The 19,152-nt window shown below is 47.0% G+C and overlaps 1 protein-coding gene across 10 annotated transcripts in view; it reads right to left on the bottom strand.

Annotated features, from left to right (window-relative positions):
• The window catches only part of Sin1 (SAPK-interacting protein 1), a 213,565-nt gene that overhangs the window by 54,771 nt on the left and 139,642 nt on the right, over window positions 1-19,152 (bottom strand). For all 10 annotated transcript variants that reach the window (XM_065449061.1, XM_065449062.1, XM_065449065.1 and 7 more), the window contains one exon: window positions 10,817-10,984. In XM_065449061.1, the coding sequence (XP_065305133.1) occupies window positions 10,817-10,984 (168 nt within the window). The remainder of the gene's footprint in view (window positions 1-10,816; window positions 10,985-19,152) is intronic.

The following is a 19,152-nucleotide window of genomic DNA, read 5'->3' as shown; positions in this document are numbered from 1 at the left end:
TAATGTGCACCAAAATCGAAGTATACAAGCGCTCTTGTATTTTGCCCCCAATGAAATGCAGCCGCTGCAGCTGGGCTCGAAACCCGCGACTTCGAGCTCAGCAGTGCGATGTCATAGCCACTAAGCTAAAACAATGGGTTTTTCAGCATGCTACTCTTACATGACCACTAAAGGTAGGTGCAGGCATAGTGTGCTCTGGCTCTGCAGACTACAGAAGCTTGTGCAAAGTTTATTTCAGTGCTCAAGTATTACACATATTATTACAGTTAATTCATCACCATAATAGCATCATTCGGTAAGATTTGGCTAGTAGACTTACTTGCATCAAATTAACAATCCAGTGCTTTCAGAGCTCAAACAGAGTCAAACTTCGAATATTAGATACACAACTAAGGCAGATGTTGTCACTGAAATATTGCCTAGGTGTGGTTGCACCATTATAAAAACTGCCATGCTAGCGCTAGTGATGTTACTAACAACAGCAAAGTTTAAACGACCAACTGAATTAGTTTTCTGCATAAAAGATTAGTTTCTAAAAGGAAGCTTTCCCTACGTTCCAACTCTAATTCCCCTATACAAACATACATGAAACGCAGAAATGTTCTCCTCAAGCAACCGCTTCACAAAATTTATCTATTTCTTTATTTATTTACTTATTTATTTATTTACTTACTTATGATTTACATGACAGTGACAAGAACTTTATTGGAGTGTCCTGAGGAACTTGATTGGGGGGAACCAAAGGCTCCCCAATCAAGTTTGCAGCTCCGCCCACGACGAGACAGGAAGGTGATGACCCTCCGCGACATTTCGGGCCCTCTGGATGGCCTGTAGTTGGTTCGTGAAATCTGAGCTCTTCAGCAAGGCGTCCCACTTCGACTTGTATTAAAGGTCAGAGCCCGCGTTGTACGAGCACAGCCAGAACATGTGGTCGAAGGAGCAGCATGCATGACCGCATTTGGAGCACGATTGCGGAAAGTTGGGGTCTATTCAACTAAGCGCTCTGGGGGTGAGGCAAGATCTGGTCTGTAAGAGCCTGAAAGTAACGGCCGCATAGAGAATTTATATTTACCATGTTGTGCCTAGAGTGGCGTTCAGGGCATGGAATCCACCAAGCCCATCAACTACTACATCAGGTTGTAGGAAATGAAGGAAAAAGGGTTTATTTAGCTTAGTTACATGGCTCCAGTATGGAAACCCACTCCATGCAGGAGCAAGTTAAACATCTCAGTTCCCATCAGGACCATCTCTCCTCACTCTCAAAAAGTCTCCACTTTTAATACCGTCATTCTGCCTAGGTGAGTCAGCTAGGGAATCTGAAGACTGTCCAGCAGCAAATAACCACCATCGACTCCGTTGCAATACCACGCCCATGCTCGCCATAACCCGGAGTAACTCCCACTCCGAAGAAACTGGTTTGGAATCTGTGGAAAGAAATCAGCCGGCGACACCTAGTTCATTCGTCCTTGCCCCCCCCTTTCTTCTTCACTCTGGCTGCCAGGTAAAGGGCAGGTTAAGGGCCTTTCGTGGAACCCTGCAACAGCTGGTTTACACGCTGTCTCAACGGCTGGGTAAGTGCCGAGGGATGGGTGGCGATTTGATTCGTCTAATTAACTGTGCCTATCAATTCGTTTTCGTGGTTCCCTCCCTTTCATCCTTTCCTCAAGTTTCCAGGTAATGGTGGGGTGAGCACCCTTCAACCGTCAGTTTCCACGAAAGCGTTGTCATCTGGATAAGAGGTGCGGTGGTTTGACACCCCCATGGCAAACGTTCAATTAACACCTTTGTGGTGTCGAGAGGTAACAAACACGTCTGCCACCATGAGATTCGACCTGACGGCGACCAGATGTCAGGTTGCCCGAAGCGTCAATGTTCGGTCGCGGCCTCAGGGATTGTTCTAGTTGTGATGGCTGATGTCACCCGGCAGCTTGAGGGCCCAACCCTCACATCGTTGTGTCCACCTCCCTGGGAATACACAGGCACACGCACACACACACCCGTTGGCGTGCCCGAGCGACACGCCTACCGAATGCTATGACACACATATCATTTACAATGTTTTACCCGTCGCTCTGTCTCTCTTGTGGTCAGCTCTCAACAAGACATAAATAGGGGGCTAACTTAACCCCGCTAGCAATACGTACAAAACACGCTTCTAATAAAAATTCTGAGCTCATGGCGCTGGCCCAGCTCCTCTGCATTCTTATTCCGGCCAAATGTGACCATCTCATTTGTCTCCTGTTTGTTTCCGACATTTGCTTCAGCCATGCAAGAGGGCCATGGTCGCTCTCAACCATGAATTTAGCACTATGAATATCGTATCCTAGCTTTTGTATTGCCCATTCCATGCAAAAACATTCTTTCTCCAAGGTGCTAACCACCTCTCCTCGCGGTGTCAGTTTTCAACTAAGGTACCCCACAGGATGCGCTACACCGCTTTCGTTAGTTTGTGCAAGGAGGACACCTTGAACACGGTTGCCGGCGTCACACCAGAGAAGGCATTCTCTGCAGAAGTCTGGCGAAACAAGAACAGGCCGTGAAGACAAAGCTTCCTTCTCAAGCAATCCCCATTTTCTGAATAAGCTCCGCTAATCTTCAACTTTCGTGCGACTCGCACACTAACAATTTCTCTCTCTGGTCCACAAAGGACTCAAACCGATGAAAGAACCACAAAATGTTACGTAAATTACGCATTTGAAACTACACCAAGATCCGAGCTTATTTCTAACTTCTACCACGCATACTCTAGGTGAATCTCAAATGCTGCTGTCTGATGAATACCGTATTTACTTGCATAATGATCGCACTTGCGTAATGATTGCACCCCTGAATTTTTTCATCAAAATTCGATTTTTTTTCTTTCCCGTGTAATGATCGCACCCCGAACTTGCCGCAGCGATATGCCATGTGCCAAGGCTAGCTAATGATGATCGCGCTTACCATCTACCATCTATCGAATGCTGCGCGAATGACACTTCAAGAAATACCAAGCAGTCTGCACGCACCAAGCATTCTTAAGCAGATGCCCCATTTTATTCCCTTCATCCCTTTCCACACTTCCACGAAAAAAAAAAAGAAAGCTACAAACTGGCCTTGGCTTTATTATTTGTAGGATTTATAATCGTTGTGGTCAACAACAACAAAGGCGACTTTTGATTCTTCTCGTCTGCACTCCTCGATTCTTCTCGTCTGCACTAGAAACAAACCCTATTCATACGCTGACACTTGTAACACAGTCAAGATATTCGCCCACCCTTTGCGGAAACGTGCCTATTAGGGTAGTAGTGAAGACCAATGCCGCAGTTTCCGCACCATACCCGCCATGTGTTTCTATGTCACTGGCAGTTAAGCACGCCCATCTCTGTTTTTGTCCCCTCAAAGCGGACATGGCTATGTTATCGCCACACACTTGCCAATATTAATGATACTATTCATTACTGATACGGAAGAAACTGTTTCAATGCGCATAATATACTCACGAAAAGAAAAATCGTGTTTGGCGCATTCGGCTTTCTCTGCCTGCCGCTATTCTGTTTTGGTGTCCCGCACTGCTACAGCGGCTGTCATCTCGTAGCAAATGAGGGATGAAAAAAAATTTTTTCTTTTCGTGGGGAATTTAACACACGTAATGATTGCACCCCTGAATTTGCGGCAATTTTGTTGATGAAAACATGCAATCATTATGCGAGTAGATACGGTACAAGTGCGAGACAGACACCAACGCTTTGCTTCTTTGTGTTCGAGCATGACACGCCTCAAAGGCACAGTACTACCCTTTCTAAATTGTGCGGTTCAACGGCTTCCCTAACTAACATGTTTTACTTTGAACAAAAATATCACAAGCCTTTCTAAAAGCGAGCTGATACTAAAGCATGCCACTACACGTTTCTAACTAACCTAGACTTGGCACTGCAAACATATAAAAAAAAGCCTATCTGCTTAATAAAACGACCTATCAAAAAACGAAGTTCCTGAACTTTACGCATGCGAAAACCGTCTCCTTAAACCGTACTCAAGATGGTCGCCATCTGAAAGCTCCTGTCAAACTTGTTAATCCAGGAATACAAAGGGCACATTTGTCATTCCCCCCGCTGCAGAGCCCCCGATACCTTTCGTACTGTCCACCTGCCTTCCTGGCATTGCCATCGGAATGCACTGCTTGGTATGACTACGTCGCGTCGCCCGACTGCTGCGTTCTCCCACATCAGACAAGCTACACCTTGAAAAGAACTAAATGAAGGAGAACGTAATTGCCCCCGTGCTTTTGTCCTCACCCGCGCCGAATGTCGCTTTATTTTCAACCTCATCTAATGACATGGATGTGCTCTGACTTGGAACAGTCCAACCGACAAACGAGCCTTTCTAAAGCTTCCATTGCACTCCCCACAGGTTTTCGTGGCTTACGATTTAATCGGATGCATCGCCTTCTCTGCTGCCTTTCTGCATTTGCAATGCCTCTTTCTCTTAGCACTGTTGGTACTCATTTCCGAGCACCTTTTCTTCCTTCCATTTCCTCAACCTGACCAGCTTCCTGAATTTCTGCCGGGGAAATAAGCAAGATTCCCTCCTCCGGCTTAAGTATGCCTCCCGAGCTAGCCGTTTCTTCCTATTTCTTTGCACTGAGTTCTTCATCATAATTCGGCACACTGACTCTCTTCCTGCATCTCGAAAGGGAAAATCGTCAAGACTTCCTCCTCCGACTGAATTACGTCTCGCGAGGTAGTTACTTCAACCTCCTTCTCTGCACTGTGCTCTGCGTCGCAACACAGCGCCTGCTCGTCTTTCCAATTTTCTGTCAAGAAAATCGGAAAGATTTCCTTCGCCAGCTTGATTACGCCTCCCCATCTAGTTACTTCGTCCTTCTTCGCTGCACTGTGTTCCGCGTCGTAACCCAGCGCCAGACCTTCTTTCTGAATTTTGGCCGAGAGGAAATTGGTTCCTCCCAAAATTCCTCTGCGGAGAGCTTGCATTTCGCGAGCAAACCTGCCTCCACCAAACTGTACATGCCCGCCTCGTCTGCGCTCAGTCACACCATGACCTGCGCGACTTCTCCCAGCATCAGGTCAAACAACCGCTCCGGCCATGTGTCTTGGTGAAATGCTCGCTTCTCACAAATCCGTTCAAAATTAATCAGGTAGAGACCGATGTCATCGCCTGTTTTGTACGGCTGAAGCAAACTAGTCATTTTCATGCTTTCTATTTGTAGTGGGGCCCTGTGCTTTAATCTCGTGATGTCTAGACTTATTTCCATGACCCAATTTCATACTGCCTCTGCTGCTCCTCCTCCTCGCACTTCTTCCACCCTTTCTTTCCTCTCGCGTTCCTTCTCTTCCTCCCTTTCTTCCCTCTCATGACATATCTTTTCCCATGTCTCTGTGAGCTCATCCTCATCGAAACCCACTTCGGCAATTGCTGTACGAATTTCGGGCTTCCTCAACCTATCGTTAATCTCCACACCAAGCTCTGTTGCTCACAGCAACAGATCTTCTTTCTTTAACACTGTAATATCCATGCTTTTAGAGAGCTGACTACAACTTCCCTTGTATTGCCCGCACACCTGGAGCGATCAATTACTGCTCATTGCCTGATAGAAACCTGTCCTTATCGCTCGGCAAAACGTAGTTGCTCAAGCACTCAACAATGAGCTTGCGAAGGCAGTGTCTCTTGGAGCCACGTTCCCAGGTCCGCGGATCCTAGATGGTGGAACTGCCTCCTGCTGCTCTCCCTTCCATATTCTTCCAGTTGTCCAAGACTCCACGTCATTACTGCGACAGTTGTGTCTCCCTGAGCCATGAAGAGGAGGTCTGCCAATTCCGGATCCGCAGAAGTTGATCATCCATCGCAGTTTTCCTCAATCTTCGAGGTTCATGTCTCCCAGAGCCACGTACACAGGTCCGCTGATCCCACATCGTGAGGACTGCCTTCTTGATATCATCACTGCCAACCAGTTGTTGCAGCTAGAGTGGCGTTCAGGGCATGGAATCTACCAGGCCCATCGACTATTACATCAGGTTGTAGAAAATGAAGGAAAGTGGGTTTATTTAAGCTTAGTTACACGGCTCTAGTACGGAAGCCTTTGTAGACGCGTAGGGTACAGTTTAAGTAGAACATTCGCACCACAGTTTAAGTGAAGCGTTATTTATTAATGGAGCTACAAGCGATTACAAGTTAACCTCCTCCCTAGCCATGCTTTTCCTCCTCAACTCGTTCGCCGAGTGATCGGGGTTAAGCTCCACCTTCATTGGTTCTGCATCACGATGCGACGTCACACCGTCCATTTCTGGTTGTTTTAGAGCCCTCCCCCGCCGGCCTAAACCTCTCCGCTAGCCGCTTGATCGTCAACCCCAAGCGAGAGCTATCGAAGCAGCTTGCGTTACGAGCATTCTGTCGTAGCGCCGAACGTGTCTGGTATTTCGGCAATCACACATAGCTGAACTTTTCGACAGAACGGTGGAGGCATAAACTCAAGCTGATGAAGGAACTTTAGTGTAGACGTACGTGAGCTGCCTGATTGGTCTCCACGGTCCAGCCATCCGTTGTCGCAGAGCTCTACCAGCCAAAGAAAGAGCTAATATTGCTCTAAACGAGTGTAAAACATTTTAAACATTTACAAAAACAACGTGTTAACTATTACACTCCTGCGAAAAATTCACACCAGCAGCAAAGAAGAATACATTTTGTTATTGCTACTGTGTGTGGTTAAGCTCTATGCCACCAGGTGGCTGCACCGTGCAGACCATTCACATTTGTGCTTCTGTTCATCCCCCTGAAACGACACGCAAGGGGACACGGCCAGGCCCTGTCTCTTTGAGCTTGCGTTTACCCTAATACCGGACTCGCGAAACGCTATTGCGTTAGTAATCTTCCGGTGTGAAGTGACAGCCGCAATCGCGCAAATCCTGGGGCCGATCGGATAGCGACAGCCCGATGCGCTGCAGCCAGTCCGCTCGTCTACTGGCTTGCAGAGGGACACCATGTCGCAGCTTGACATATTGCCAGTTGCTACGTTTGCAGTCCACAACGCAACAAAGTCGAATCATAGCACTTGCAGAAAGACAGCCCGACACTGACGGCGGAGCTCTCGTCAAAGACGGAGCACGTTGTAACACAAGCAGACGACACTTGCTGTGTGCCGGAAGTGCTTAAGCGTACTGAAAAATTGTTCTTGTGCATTCTCTTTATGTTACTTTCTCTTTATAAAAACGAATTAACTAACATTCCAACTATTACGAACATCATTTGTTTATCATAAAGTTGGAAAAATTATCGATCACACGCCGTGGTCAGCCAATCGGATAGCTCGCCCCACTGACGTCATATGGTCGATTTCCGTCATATGGGTAGGGGCGGCTTAAAATTCCGCCGAGCAGTGTGCTGGGATCGGCAGCGATGTGCATTTTTAAAAGCTTATAATAAATTACACGCTTTACGCGGAGCACTTAGATGCGTCAATTAATGATCAGAAAGACCTACTCTAACGACTCAGTACGTTTGTAGAAAATCATCAAAATCGTTTCAGGGTCCCTTTAAAGCAGACTTCCTATTTATAACATGTAACGTTGAACCAAATTAAGGGTGTGCAAATATTTGAAATTTCAAATATGCATCGAATAGTCCATGCTATTTTATTTCGGAATTCACTCCGAACAGTGAATTGTGAACAACGAAACTTCGATATAACGAAGCAAACTGCCGATTTTACCAACTTCGTTATATTGAAGTCGGTAAATAAAGTACATGTTATATATACATGTACTTTATTAACGAGGATTTACATGTAGATGCAGCACAAAAGCACAAAACCATCAACAAACTTCACACAGCAAACACTGACAATGAAAAGATTGTATTATTGTAGATTGTCATAAAAACTTGTCTGTATAAACGTACAAGAAGCAAGTAACCTACTTCTGTTTTTTCATGATAAAACCTTTAACCAAACGTTCTGAGATGGATAAGCAAACCTTTTCCGTGAGTGGTATATTTTGCAAAACTTCAACGTTTGTAAAATCGTAAATCAAGCCCAAATTTGTAAACTTTATGAAAAATTTGGGAGAGTTGGCAAGTATGGAAATGTAATGGGAATCTAAAACACATGACTGCTTGGGAACTAAATGGGGCCGGCATTTCACAGCATAAGAGCCGAGGAAACATAACAAATAGGAACCTATAACTGAAGTCTTACTGTATAATTGTATCGTGCACTTGTAAAAACAAGTGCAGTTGTTTAAAAAAGTACAGTACTTATGTGTGTTGCTTTCTTGTCTAAATGGTGTATCTTTCTCGCACCGTGAATTGTTCCCCATAGGTTAAGTATGCACATAGTTGATTAGCTTTAGCCATGTGGTGTACAGCTCAAGACCACTTATAGAGTAACCGCTTATAGTGAAAAACTGCCTATAACGAGCTCTTTTCCGACTCCTGTTTACCCTCCCAAAGAATTCCATGTAGTATATGCATACCACTTATATTGCAGCCGCGCGTGAAGAAAAACCAGTAACAGTCGAACCCAGATATATTGAACCCACATATAAAGAATATAATGTTAAGAAACAGAAAGAGAGCGGTTTAAATCAGACAGCAAACGAGTATAGATGATATTCTAATTGACATTGAGAAAAAATGGAGCTGGGCAAGCCGTGTAATGTGCCGGTTAGATAACCGCTGGACCTTTAGGGTTACAGAATGGGTACTGTTGTCCCCGGCTGCCATTCAGAAGTGGATGACACCACTGCGAAATGCAGTTGTCACGCTTCCCACTACGATTCTTTGCACCTGTCAGCAGCCCAAATTAGCCTGTCCACGCCGGAGTGAAGGTCCGTGCAAGGCTACACTTCTTGTCGCCTGTCAGCCGCACAAACTGGCATGACCACGCCAGGCATTGGAGTCAGCATGCGTTGCCCCTACTTTCTCTGTTTGTGCCCACTGATGTGCGTGCATTTCCAATACCGGCACACCGAAAGGGGCACCAGCTCACTGATAACATTGGTGCACCGAAAGGGGCAACCAGCTCACAGATGCCGGCATTGGTCTCTTGATGCCATCTGTCTCCTGACGCCGGATTGGTGAAAACCATCAATGACGACGCAAGCATAAAAAGTGGATCCAGATGGCTGAGGAGGATGCTTGGAAACAGTGCGACTCGGGCATGCTTAGACGCTACCATAGTGTGCTTGGATAATTGGAGCCATTTTGTAACCTCAACATGTACCTTTTTGAACATATTCCTTTTTCTTCATTCTCTTAAACGTTGCTTGGAACCCTTTCTCCCGGCACTTGGCACGGCACCATCGATGGAAACTTTGTTGACGGCATGGGCCCCCTACTTCGCAACAGTGATAGTCAGCGGTAAGATTGACCTCACGGGACTTGGGATGTGCTGAACATTGTGCTGAACATTGGTGCTGAACATTGCAACAGTACCAAGAGTAGGGAAACGCAGTCGAGGACGGCAGAAGACTACGTGGAGCGATGAAATTAGGAAATTCACGGGGGCTAGTTGGAATCAGTTGGCGCAGGACAGGGGTAATTGGAGATCGCAGGGAGAGGCCTTCATCCTGTAGTGGACATAAAACAGGCTGATGATGATGATGATAATGAATTATTGTATAGAACGAAGAGCTGTAAAATCCCCTTGAAAATTTGTGTATAATATCTTTATTTTATACATAGAATTACCTATATATTGAACATTTTTGTGATCCCCTTCAGATTCGATATATCCCGGTTCAATTGTATAATGCAGCTGCCGGATCCCACATCGAAGCAAGAAAGTAAGTGCACTTCTCAACAAGGTGCGCCAACCGAGAGAAGAGAATGGTCAAAGGTAATGCAGAGGAGGAGGAGGAGCAGTTGCAGAGCAAATGAACAAGGAACAGGGAAAGAAAGAAAAGCAAAGCTGCTAACTGTTCTATATTAGTTCTGTGCAGTTGGTGACAGTGCTGAGGTGAATTCCGAATAATGAAGTCAGTTTGAAAAAATTAGTCAGTGACTCGCTTTCCTTAATGTAGTTTTTTATTTTTCTTTGTTACTCTGTCTGCTTCATGCAAAGACTGAAGTTCCACAAACGTTGACGTTTCTACATTTGTAAATTTCAATGGATACAAACATTCTGTATATGTGTGGATGCTTGGTCTATATGTTTTGCACATTTGCAGCCCTTGAAAAATGTGTTTTCGGTTATAGAGCGGGGTACCACTTATAGAGCAGGTATTCGAGACTCTGGCAACTTACGCTATGCTGTACTGTCATGTTCAGGATGAGCTTCAACACGCGAGCCATGGTTGGAGCGCTGTGCCAGTCAAGTGGGTGGTGCTAATGTATGGTGCTGTTAGAAAAAAAGTGGGGAGCATTTTGCAATTCCAGCAATGTGCATACCCCCTGTGTTTCCATGGTCTTTCTTATCGGAGCGATAATACACTGGCCCATCAGGCAGGTGTCACTCTATTGAAGAAATAAAAGGGAGAGAGAGGAAAAGAAAAATGACAATAGTTATGAAGCTGGGGCAGCGGTGTATCATGATGAAGCATGCTGCACTAAAGGCTAAAGGCATCTGTGGTGCTCTAAGAGCCAGTGTATTATCACTACAATTAACAAAGCGGGCGACAGAAAGCAGGGGGCTATATGCATTGTTCGAATGGCAAAACACTCTACCTTATTTTTGAGAGCACCACCCGCTCGACCGGGAGAGTGCTTGAGGCACAGCTTGCACATTGCAGCTCATATTTAATGCAATAGTACACGCTCAGGTGATGATGTAAAGGGCCATGAGCTCAAAGTTTGGTGGCTGCCTCACTGTGCTGGCAAGGCAACTCACAAGGTGAGCAGGGGTCCCGCGGGAAAATCTTCTCTCTCCACCTCCGCCAAGGCCAGGTATGGGAACTCAAACTTTGTCACAGGTTCTCTGGGGTCCAGTGGAGGGAAGTCTTCGTCGATTTCCCCACTTTCTTCTGCAATCCTCAAGCAGTACTGAGACACGCTTGGCCTGCAAGGGTGCACACATGTAGAGAACACACAAAATGTCAGAACTAGAGAGACATCAGCATCAAGCTATGCCACACAATGTCACTCTAGCGCCAGTCAGATCCCATTTTCTCTGCCTTCCGATATTTGTGGACAAGGTCACAAAAACACCTGGTTCAGGCATGGCTGGCTGCTTTATTAGTTCCAGAGTTATTGAGGTCTAACTTGGAGGTTCATGTATATGCCTGAGAAAGAGCCTGGAGGAATGCCAGGACATTGTAGGAAGCTGAAATTCACTGTGATGATCCGTTGATAGATATCCCAGGGGGCTAAAGAGCCTTTTCTTTAATTTCCCCTCCAAAAAGTTTTAAGACAACTTTGAATTTGATGTAGCCAGTAATGACCACATTAATCAAAAGTTAATTGCTTATTATAAATTACCTGCACCAGCTTTCAAAAAAAGAAGCCTGTTACTCCCTGGCAACGTCATTCAGGAACAGAATAAAAAAAAAACGACATGCAAATCTGAAGAGCGGTTCTTGCGATATCGCCTTCCCCAGCACCACTACTAGCAAAAAAATCCATTTCGAGAACACAGGCTTTAAAGTTGAACACGTGTTTTTTTATTAGAAAGCTCTTGGGGAGCTTTTAATTAACTCTTGCGGCTCCAGGCACACTCAATGTGTCGGATTTTCGACTGGCGACAGCCGACAGCACATTTCCGCCGCTGAAAAGCGTCTACGCAGTCGGCACTCGCTGCGGAAGATCGGAAGTTCGATGCTCGTACAAGACGCATATCGCGCTCCCGCGCGCCGTACATCTGCACTGTCTTGGGCTTTGCCGGCATCGCGTGCGGCAAAGAACTAGCGAAAGAAAAAAAAATCTGAGAAAATAATCTAAAAGATCGCGCAAGGCGATGAGCAGCTCGCAAGCTTATGTTGAGGCGGACGGAGCAAGGGGCAACAACGACGCGAGCGCGGCGGGCGCGGCATCAAAGGGAGCAGCCGCCGCCGCCAATGGCAGGCGCGCTTTAGCCCGCGGGATTTGAACGCGCTGCTCCGGCCATTAATTAAATTAAAGGACTAGCGCAAATAACAGGGACACAGAAAGAGAAGACGACAGGACGAGCGCTAAACATCAACTGAGGTTTTACTGCGAGAGAAGGTACATACATTTATACAAGAGCGGATTGAAAGCTGGGGGGCTGTCCAGTGGCGTAGCTAGGTTGTCTGGACCCCGGGGCCCTTCGCTCTTCTGTCACCCCCCCCCCCCCCAGGTGTAGTCGAGGGAGGCGGGGATATCGCCAATTTTCGGGTGTCTTCAGACGTATATGACAACCCTCCCCCCCCTGCTGGCCCCATGCACCCGGGGCCCACGGCCCCCCGGCCACCCCTGTTGCTACGCCAGTGGGGCTGTCCAGTTCCAAAATAGTAGCGGGGTTTTCGTAAATGACTTTGTAGCATTAGTTGAGTGCTACCTCTCTTCCACCTACATTTGTTTTAACGACAAGTTGTTCGTGCAAAAAGATGGTATTTGCATAGGCTCCTGCATAGCTCCAATACTTAGCGAAATATTTTTAGGCCAATTTGACAAGCGCGTGGCAGCGTGCATGAAAGAGAAAAAAACGTGTTGTGAGGTGTTTTAGATATGTCGATGATTTTATTGTGTTTGTGAATGTTGACAACGAGAGCAACAAACCACAGTTTGTAAAAAGTGCTTTAGAGATTTTCGGCGATTGTTCTGGCAAACTAAGGTTCACGCATGAAGTGCCGATGAACGGGTGTCTCCAATTCCTCGAGCTGTGTTTGTACTTTGGCACAGGGCACATCTGCTGGTCGTACTAGCCACGCACAAAAAAAAAGGAAATTTTAGCATATAATTCGGCTCACTCAAAATTGGTTAAGAGGGGCATTGCAAAAAATTGCCTGCGTGGTGCTCTCGAAAAGTCTTGCCACCATAAAACAGAGGATAGTTTGCTGATGCAAGTGCTCCGGTTGCAGAACGCCGGTTTTCCGAAAGATATCGTGACGGCTGTGGCGGAATGCCTCCTGAAAGAAATCAGGGCAGGTGGACGTCCTGGCGTGGCAGCCGGAAAAAGCTGCAAGAAGCTGAAGCGTACAGCTATACCGTACGTGCACCAGCTATCGCACTGGCTGAGAGAAAAAATTGGAGGACGCTTAAGCTTCGCCTTCAAGAGTGGGACGCGACAGCGTTCCCGTCGACCCGCCAAGGGGTATAAGACAATGCGCTACGGCACAGCGATCACTTACGATGCGCCCCGCATCGGACTTAGCGCCCACCTATCACGCGGTGAGCGTCGAGCAACGCAGCGTTCGGCGCGGCAACGAAACGTGCGCCTGAGCGAACGGAACGAACCAAAGAACTCGGTGTCTCGGAGGGGAAACGATCTACGCCAGCCAAACGTCGTGATCGGCACGGGCAGAGAGATAGATAGTAATCTAAACCGGGAGCACGGCGAAGCGTCGTCAGGGGAGAGGGAGTCCCGCGACGCGCCTGGCAGCGGTCCCAATGCGCGCGCGGCGCGCCTCCTGTCGGGGCAGCGCCGTACACTGAGAGGAGGGGGTCTTCTGTGTTTGCCGCAAGATGGCTCTGCGTGTGCGGAAAGCGCAAAAGAAATGCAGCGGAAACGCACTTCGCAACTCGTGTAATTGTGACTTCTGTACGTTACATGTTCATAATTACCGATATACACCGCAGTATAACTTTCCACGGCTCGTTTCGAAGGCAACACCGCATTCACTAGAGGCGCGTTTGCACCGCTTGGAAGGATCGAACTCGTGGCTGAGTGGTAGCGTCTCCGTCTCACACTCCGGAGACCCTGGTTCGATTCCCACCGGACCAATCTTGGAAGTTGCTTTTTATTTATGAAGCGCCTGCCGTGATTTATCGCTCACGGTCAACGCCGCAAACGCCGACACCGACACCCGACGCCGACGACACCGGCTTTTCTGCGACACGAGCTCCTTAACGCTATCGCGTTAAAAGTTGGAGAGAAGTGCGGCGTGGACGTGACGTTCACTGCCCCCTGTTAAGAACGGCCAGCTGCAGTGCAAGTTTGCCAGCCATTTACGCCAGCGGTGGCAACCTCATCTTGGAACGCCGCCGTCAACCTCTAGCCACGGCGTGACTAAGTCGACTTTCTGGCGGGAACAATACGCACGTCCTTCACTCTCCGTCGCTTCAGCTAGGATGCGTTTGACGAAGCAGGCTTTGTGCTGAAACCGCCACCGTTACGCTCTAGCCTCGTCGCCGTTGTGACGGAATGAGTTCGGCGGGCCAACTGTTGTACAGAAGTCCCCAACGCGGGCCTGATCTGCTACGGGTTGGGGGAGTTGCCGCGGGAACGTCGTCGTAGGCTCCTTCCCACGCGCCGACCAAGACGCAAGACAATGTGCTACCCGGGCGCGCTACCCGGGTCGGCTCAGAGTTCTACGAAGCCCCTCTGACGTCGGCTCCGGGCCATGCACCTGTGTGTGTGTGTGTGTAAGCCGTCCCGGGGAGTGGCGGCGTGTTTACAATGACTGGACGAAGGGGGGACCAAGTGCTTATAAGCAGCGATTGTCGGCTGCTAGAGTGTGCTCGTCGTCGTGCTCTGTGCTCGAAATGTACTCGTGAGCTGTGTGCTCCTTTGCTGTATGTTCGTCTTGCGTGCTCCATTTGGGTGCCATGCTAGACTGTCGATGTATCTCAAGTTCAAATGTAAATAAATCCTGCTCGCCTAAGTCCCGACGAAGACTCAAGTTCATCCCTACGACTACGACTGCCAACTCTAATATCGCGAAAAGCTGGTGCGCATGTGCGAGGCCGTAAACGAAAAGAAAACACCGGTCTGCGCCATAAAACATGAATGCAAGTTTGTACCCTGCATTGTTGGGGTCGTATACCGCATACCTCTCTCTTGCGGTAGATGCTACGTGGGGCAGTCTGGCCGCTGCCTAAATGAACAGCTACGAGAGCACCAAACGCTGGTAGATTCATTAGCGGCGGGCGGCCATTTGGCCAAGCATTGTAAGCGGTGCGGGTGCGTGCCTGCGTTTGATACCACGTGTGTGCTTGGTAGGGGAGCCACAAGGTGGGGGCGCAAGATTTGTGAGGCATATCACATTGACAGGGAAGGTGATAACTGCGTCAGCACGACATCACTTGCCTTGTCCAAAAAAGAAAAAAAATGTACTTACAGAATAGTTTGCCACATTTTGATTAGATTGTGCCTGTACTGTTTTAAACCTGTGTGCGCATGCACCACCGAAATGTATATATGTACCTTTTCTCGCACTAAAACCTCAGTTGATGTTTAGCGCTCGTCCTGTCGTCTTCTCTGTCTGTGTTCCTGTTATTTGCGCTAGTCCTTTAATTGATGATGACACACCAACTAGCCCAGCTTTCTACCTTGATTGCTCCGGCCAATCAGCGCTCCCCATCATATCGCAAAAAAACGCCAATAGCGCCTTAACCGCGCCGACGATGTCATTTTGCAAGGCGGCAAAACAGAGACAAAGAATTCACGGTCAAAACGACACCAAGATGGCGCGGGGCACGCACGAGAAGTTTGACTTCATTTCGGCATTTGCGCGTGTTTTGTGGGCCGCGATGGCCTCAAACATAGCGGTTTTTTTTTTGTACTTTGCGGTTGAATTAGGCGCTGATAATTACAGAACAGGTAGTTCATGAGACATGCAACCCAAAAATATGGCTTTTCAAAAATCGACTTTTTCGCCATTTTTCGTTTTTACAAGGCCGCGTCCCCCCTCAATTAAAGGGACACTAAAGATGATTTTATATGCCTGAGTGAATGAATGACACTGTTTAAAGTACCAAAACAACACAGGGGCTGTGAGAGATCCTGTCGTAGAGAGATCCAGCTTAACATTTACAACCCTTGGTTGTTTAACTGTACGCAAAGCGAAGTGGACAAGAATTTCTGCATTGCACTCCCATTGGAAAGTGGCCACTATTATGATTAACTGAAACCATAACCTCTTGGTTTTATGACTCGAATTTTATAATGCATGATTACAACATGAAATCATTACAACAAAACACTGTGGCTACATCAGCTGATAATGTGTTTTTTCTCTGCTTTTACGATTGTCTTATTTGCTTTGTTTAACGAGTTTTGTAGTTTGATGCTTGTTTTATGACACGTAGCAGTTACCTGCATTCCTTTATTTTTGTAAAATGCTTTCACCCCCTCACACCCCCTATGCAATGTTGTACTTGTGCTTAGGATACAGCCATATTCAAAAAAGAACACTAAGAGAACACTAATATTAAAAAGAACACTAATGGCTGCCACCTTCAGGATAATGCAGGATGGTTTCACAAACAAATATCACAGCGATTTAAGCATTTGCAGTATCTGTGGCTTGCACTACTGCAGAGATCTTTGAAATGTGACAATGGTACTTCGTGCTCATCAATCTACGCAGGTTCGACACTTGGTACACATGTGATCGTGAATGTGGCACCCTGGCATGGAAAGCTCACTGAAAAAGCATCAAGCAAATTTACAACCTCACAAACTCAGATATCTTTGCCACCAGTGACCACTGTTGTCAAGCAACACACTCTGCTGACTGCTGGACAAAGTCAGCATAGGCACATAACATGTACCCGACTTTCCAGCTCTTGATTTTCGTGATAAAAAAAATTTTACTTATGTTTTCAGGTATATGAAACAGCTACAGTGTCTCCAGCTCATGTATACAATATTGCTAAATTAATTTGAGTCAAAGTGGCTTTGAAAATATTGCTTATTTGCACAAGACTGTTGGCATGGGATGATATATTTGTGGCATACACCGGACAGTGTTTGTGGCATACGGCCGAAGTGAAAGAGGGACTATGGACCACAGTACTGGCATGAAAACTGGTTATCGTTGTACCCTAGAAGCACTGTCTGAAATTTGGAAGTCCAAAGCAGCGTTCTAAGGCTCAAGCATATGCTGGAGGCATCAATTTTAGGTGGAATGCAAAAGCAGTGACTTTTTTTTTTTACCCGTCAGCATAGTAGGAAAGAGGTTTTCACTGCAAGTGTATGCATAGAAATGGCATGACATGAAAGATATAAGAATGCAGGTAAGGGTATGATGAATATGACAGGAAGCACTGAAACCATTTGTAAACTATGTACTTGTGATCTGTGGATTTGAAACTAACACGGCCATACGCAATAGGTAGCATTTCTGTTAAGCATTTATCTAATTAATTAATATAATTAGAGGAAGAAGAAGCGATCGTAGCAAGCAGCTTCAAGCTCTCTGCATTTTCTATTTTATTTTCTGTGATCTTTGCAACCAGTGACAAGAAAACTGGGGGATGTCGTCCTCTGCAATGGGGGACCCAAACCCTGCCCAGCAATTGGGCCCCGAACGGCCAGTTCGTGATGCCGGTGACGTGAGTGACCACTTCGACCCCAGCATGGTCCCGATTGAGTCATCTGATGGCTCCTCTACTGATGATATGGGCTCGGACAGCGATTTTACCGTGGTGTCAAGCCGACGTCTGAAGAGAAAGATACGAAGAACACCACCGACCAGTCGCCAGGTGACGAAAAAGGCAAGTGGCAAGCAGTCATACACTATTGCATACGTACCAACAACGACAACAGACAAGCTCAACTCACTGAACAGGCAGAGCCTGTCGGAATATTTCGAACGAATTACCCATGGTCACATAGAAGAAATACGTATAAATGCTCGAAAGAGCATTCTCTCGGTGGAAGTTAATACACCGACAATACTGGACACGCTGAAAAACGTCGCTCAGTTGGGAAGCATCCCTGTTCACGCATTCCCCACATACAGCAAGGAAGCGATAACAGGCGTCATCTACGACGTGGACATTGATATTAGAGACACTGACCTGGCAAAACTACTATCGTTGTCGGTTCCTGTGCTCAGCTTTCACCGTTTTCGACGATCCTGATGTGTGAAATTAGTGCTCAAGTCGGAAACTTTGCCAACACATGTCAAGGTTGGATATGTGAGGCATCCGGTACGTCCTTACGTGCTGAGGCTTTCACAATGCCCCAAGTGTATGAAACTTGGGCATGTCAGTGCAGTTTGCAAGGGTTCAGGAACATGCAAATGATGTGGTGGACCTTATGGAGACAGCAATTGCAACATTGCTGCGAAGTGTCCAAATTGTTCTGGTGCCCACGATGCAACGTCAAAAGAATGCCCAAAGATCAGGAAGAAAATGGGTATTCTGAAGAAGATGGCTACAGATCATTCCACGCACAGAGAAGCGGCAAGGGCTATCCGCCACTGCAGGTGCCGTTCACGACACCGACATCAACGGGACCGGAGCCCTGCTCGTGTAGAAGGAACGACAACTCAAGTGCAGCATCCACCCCCACCTCGTCTCAGGAATGAAGAGGCACGTGCCTCAAAGCCTTTGTATGCTACGAAAGTAAAGGTGACTCATCATCGGCCCCAAACACATCGGAGACTCAGTGGCCCTCGTTACCATCAAGGCCTGCGGGAACGCCCTTATGCACCGCTCCTGCACGCACTGAAGAAAATGAAATGATGGATGACATTGACGTCACAAGAATGTTGAAAAATTTGATAGGCTCCATGTGCAGGATTCTTTCCGGCCTAAATAGCCTGGCTGCCAAGGCTTCCGTGCAGCTACTTGGAAGTGTTGGAACCACTGCTAGTGGTTCTTCACTAAGCAAGTATGGCGATGATGTTTGAAGAACAGATGTGTCAATCGTTTGTTATGCAATGGAATGCTCGATGTCTACGCGGTCGTTTGTCGAATTTCCGACAGCGGGTATTTAAGTACCAATTTCTAGTTATTGTTATCTGTGAACCTAATATGGATTCTTGTATCCGTTTTTTGGATATGTCCAGATGTGGTCTTGTAACGACCAAACCTCAAGCAAAGCGTTACTAGTTTGTATACGTCACGATCTGGTGTATTTCAGACATGACGTCCCATCGCATACTACTAATGATCACGTATGCCTTACCATAAAACACAGAGGTTGCACGTTTACAGTGATTGGAGGATACATCCACCCAAGAGCGAGGATCGATTGCTCGCACCTGATGTCTCTGCTCCAAGCATTGCAAGGTCCTCATATTGTGGTTGGTGACTTCAACGCGCACCATCCCCTGTGGGGTAGCACTCAGATGAATTCTCGCGGCAAATATTTGGCCG

This window comes from Dermacentor albipictus, unplaced genomic scaffold (genome assembly GCF_038994185.2).
Source record: "Dermacentor albipictus isolate Rhodes 1998 colony unplaced genomic scaffold, USDA_Dalb.pri_finalv2 scaffold_13, whole genome shotgun sequence".
Taxonomy (NCBI): Eukaryota; Metazoa; Arthropoda; class Arachnida; order Ixodida; family Ixodidae; genus Dermacentor; species Dermacentor albipictus.
This window is presented reverse-complemented; position numbering and strand designations above follow the sequence as displayed.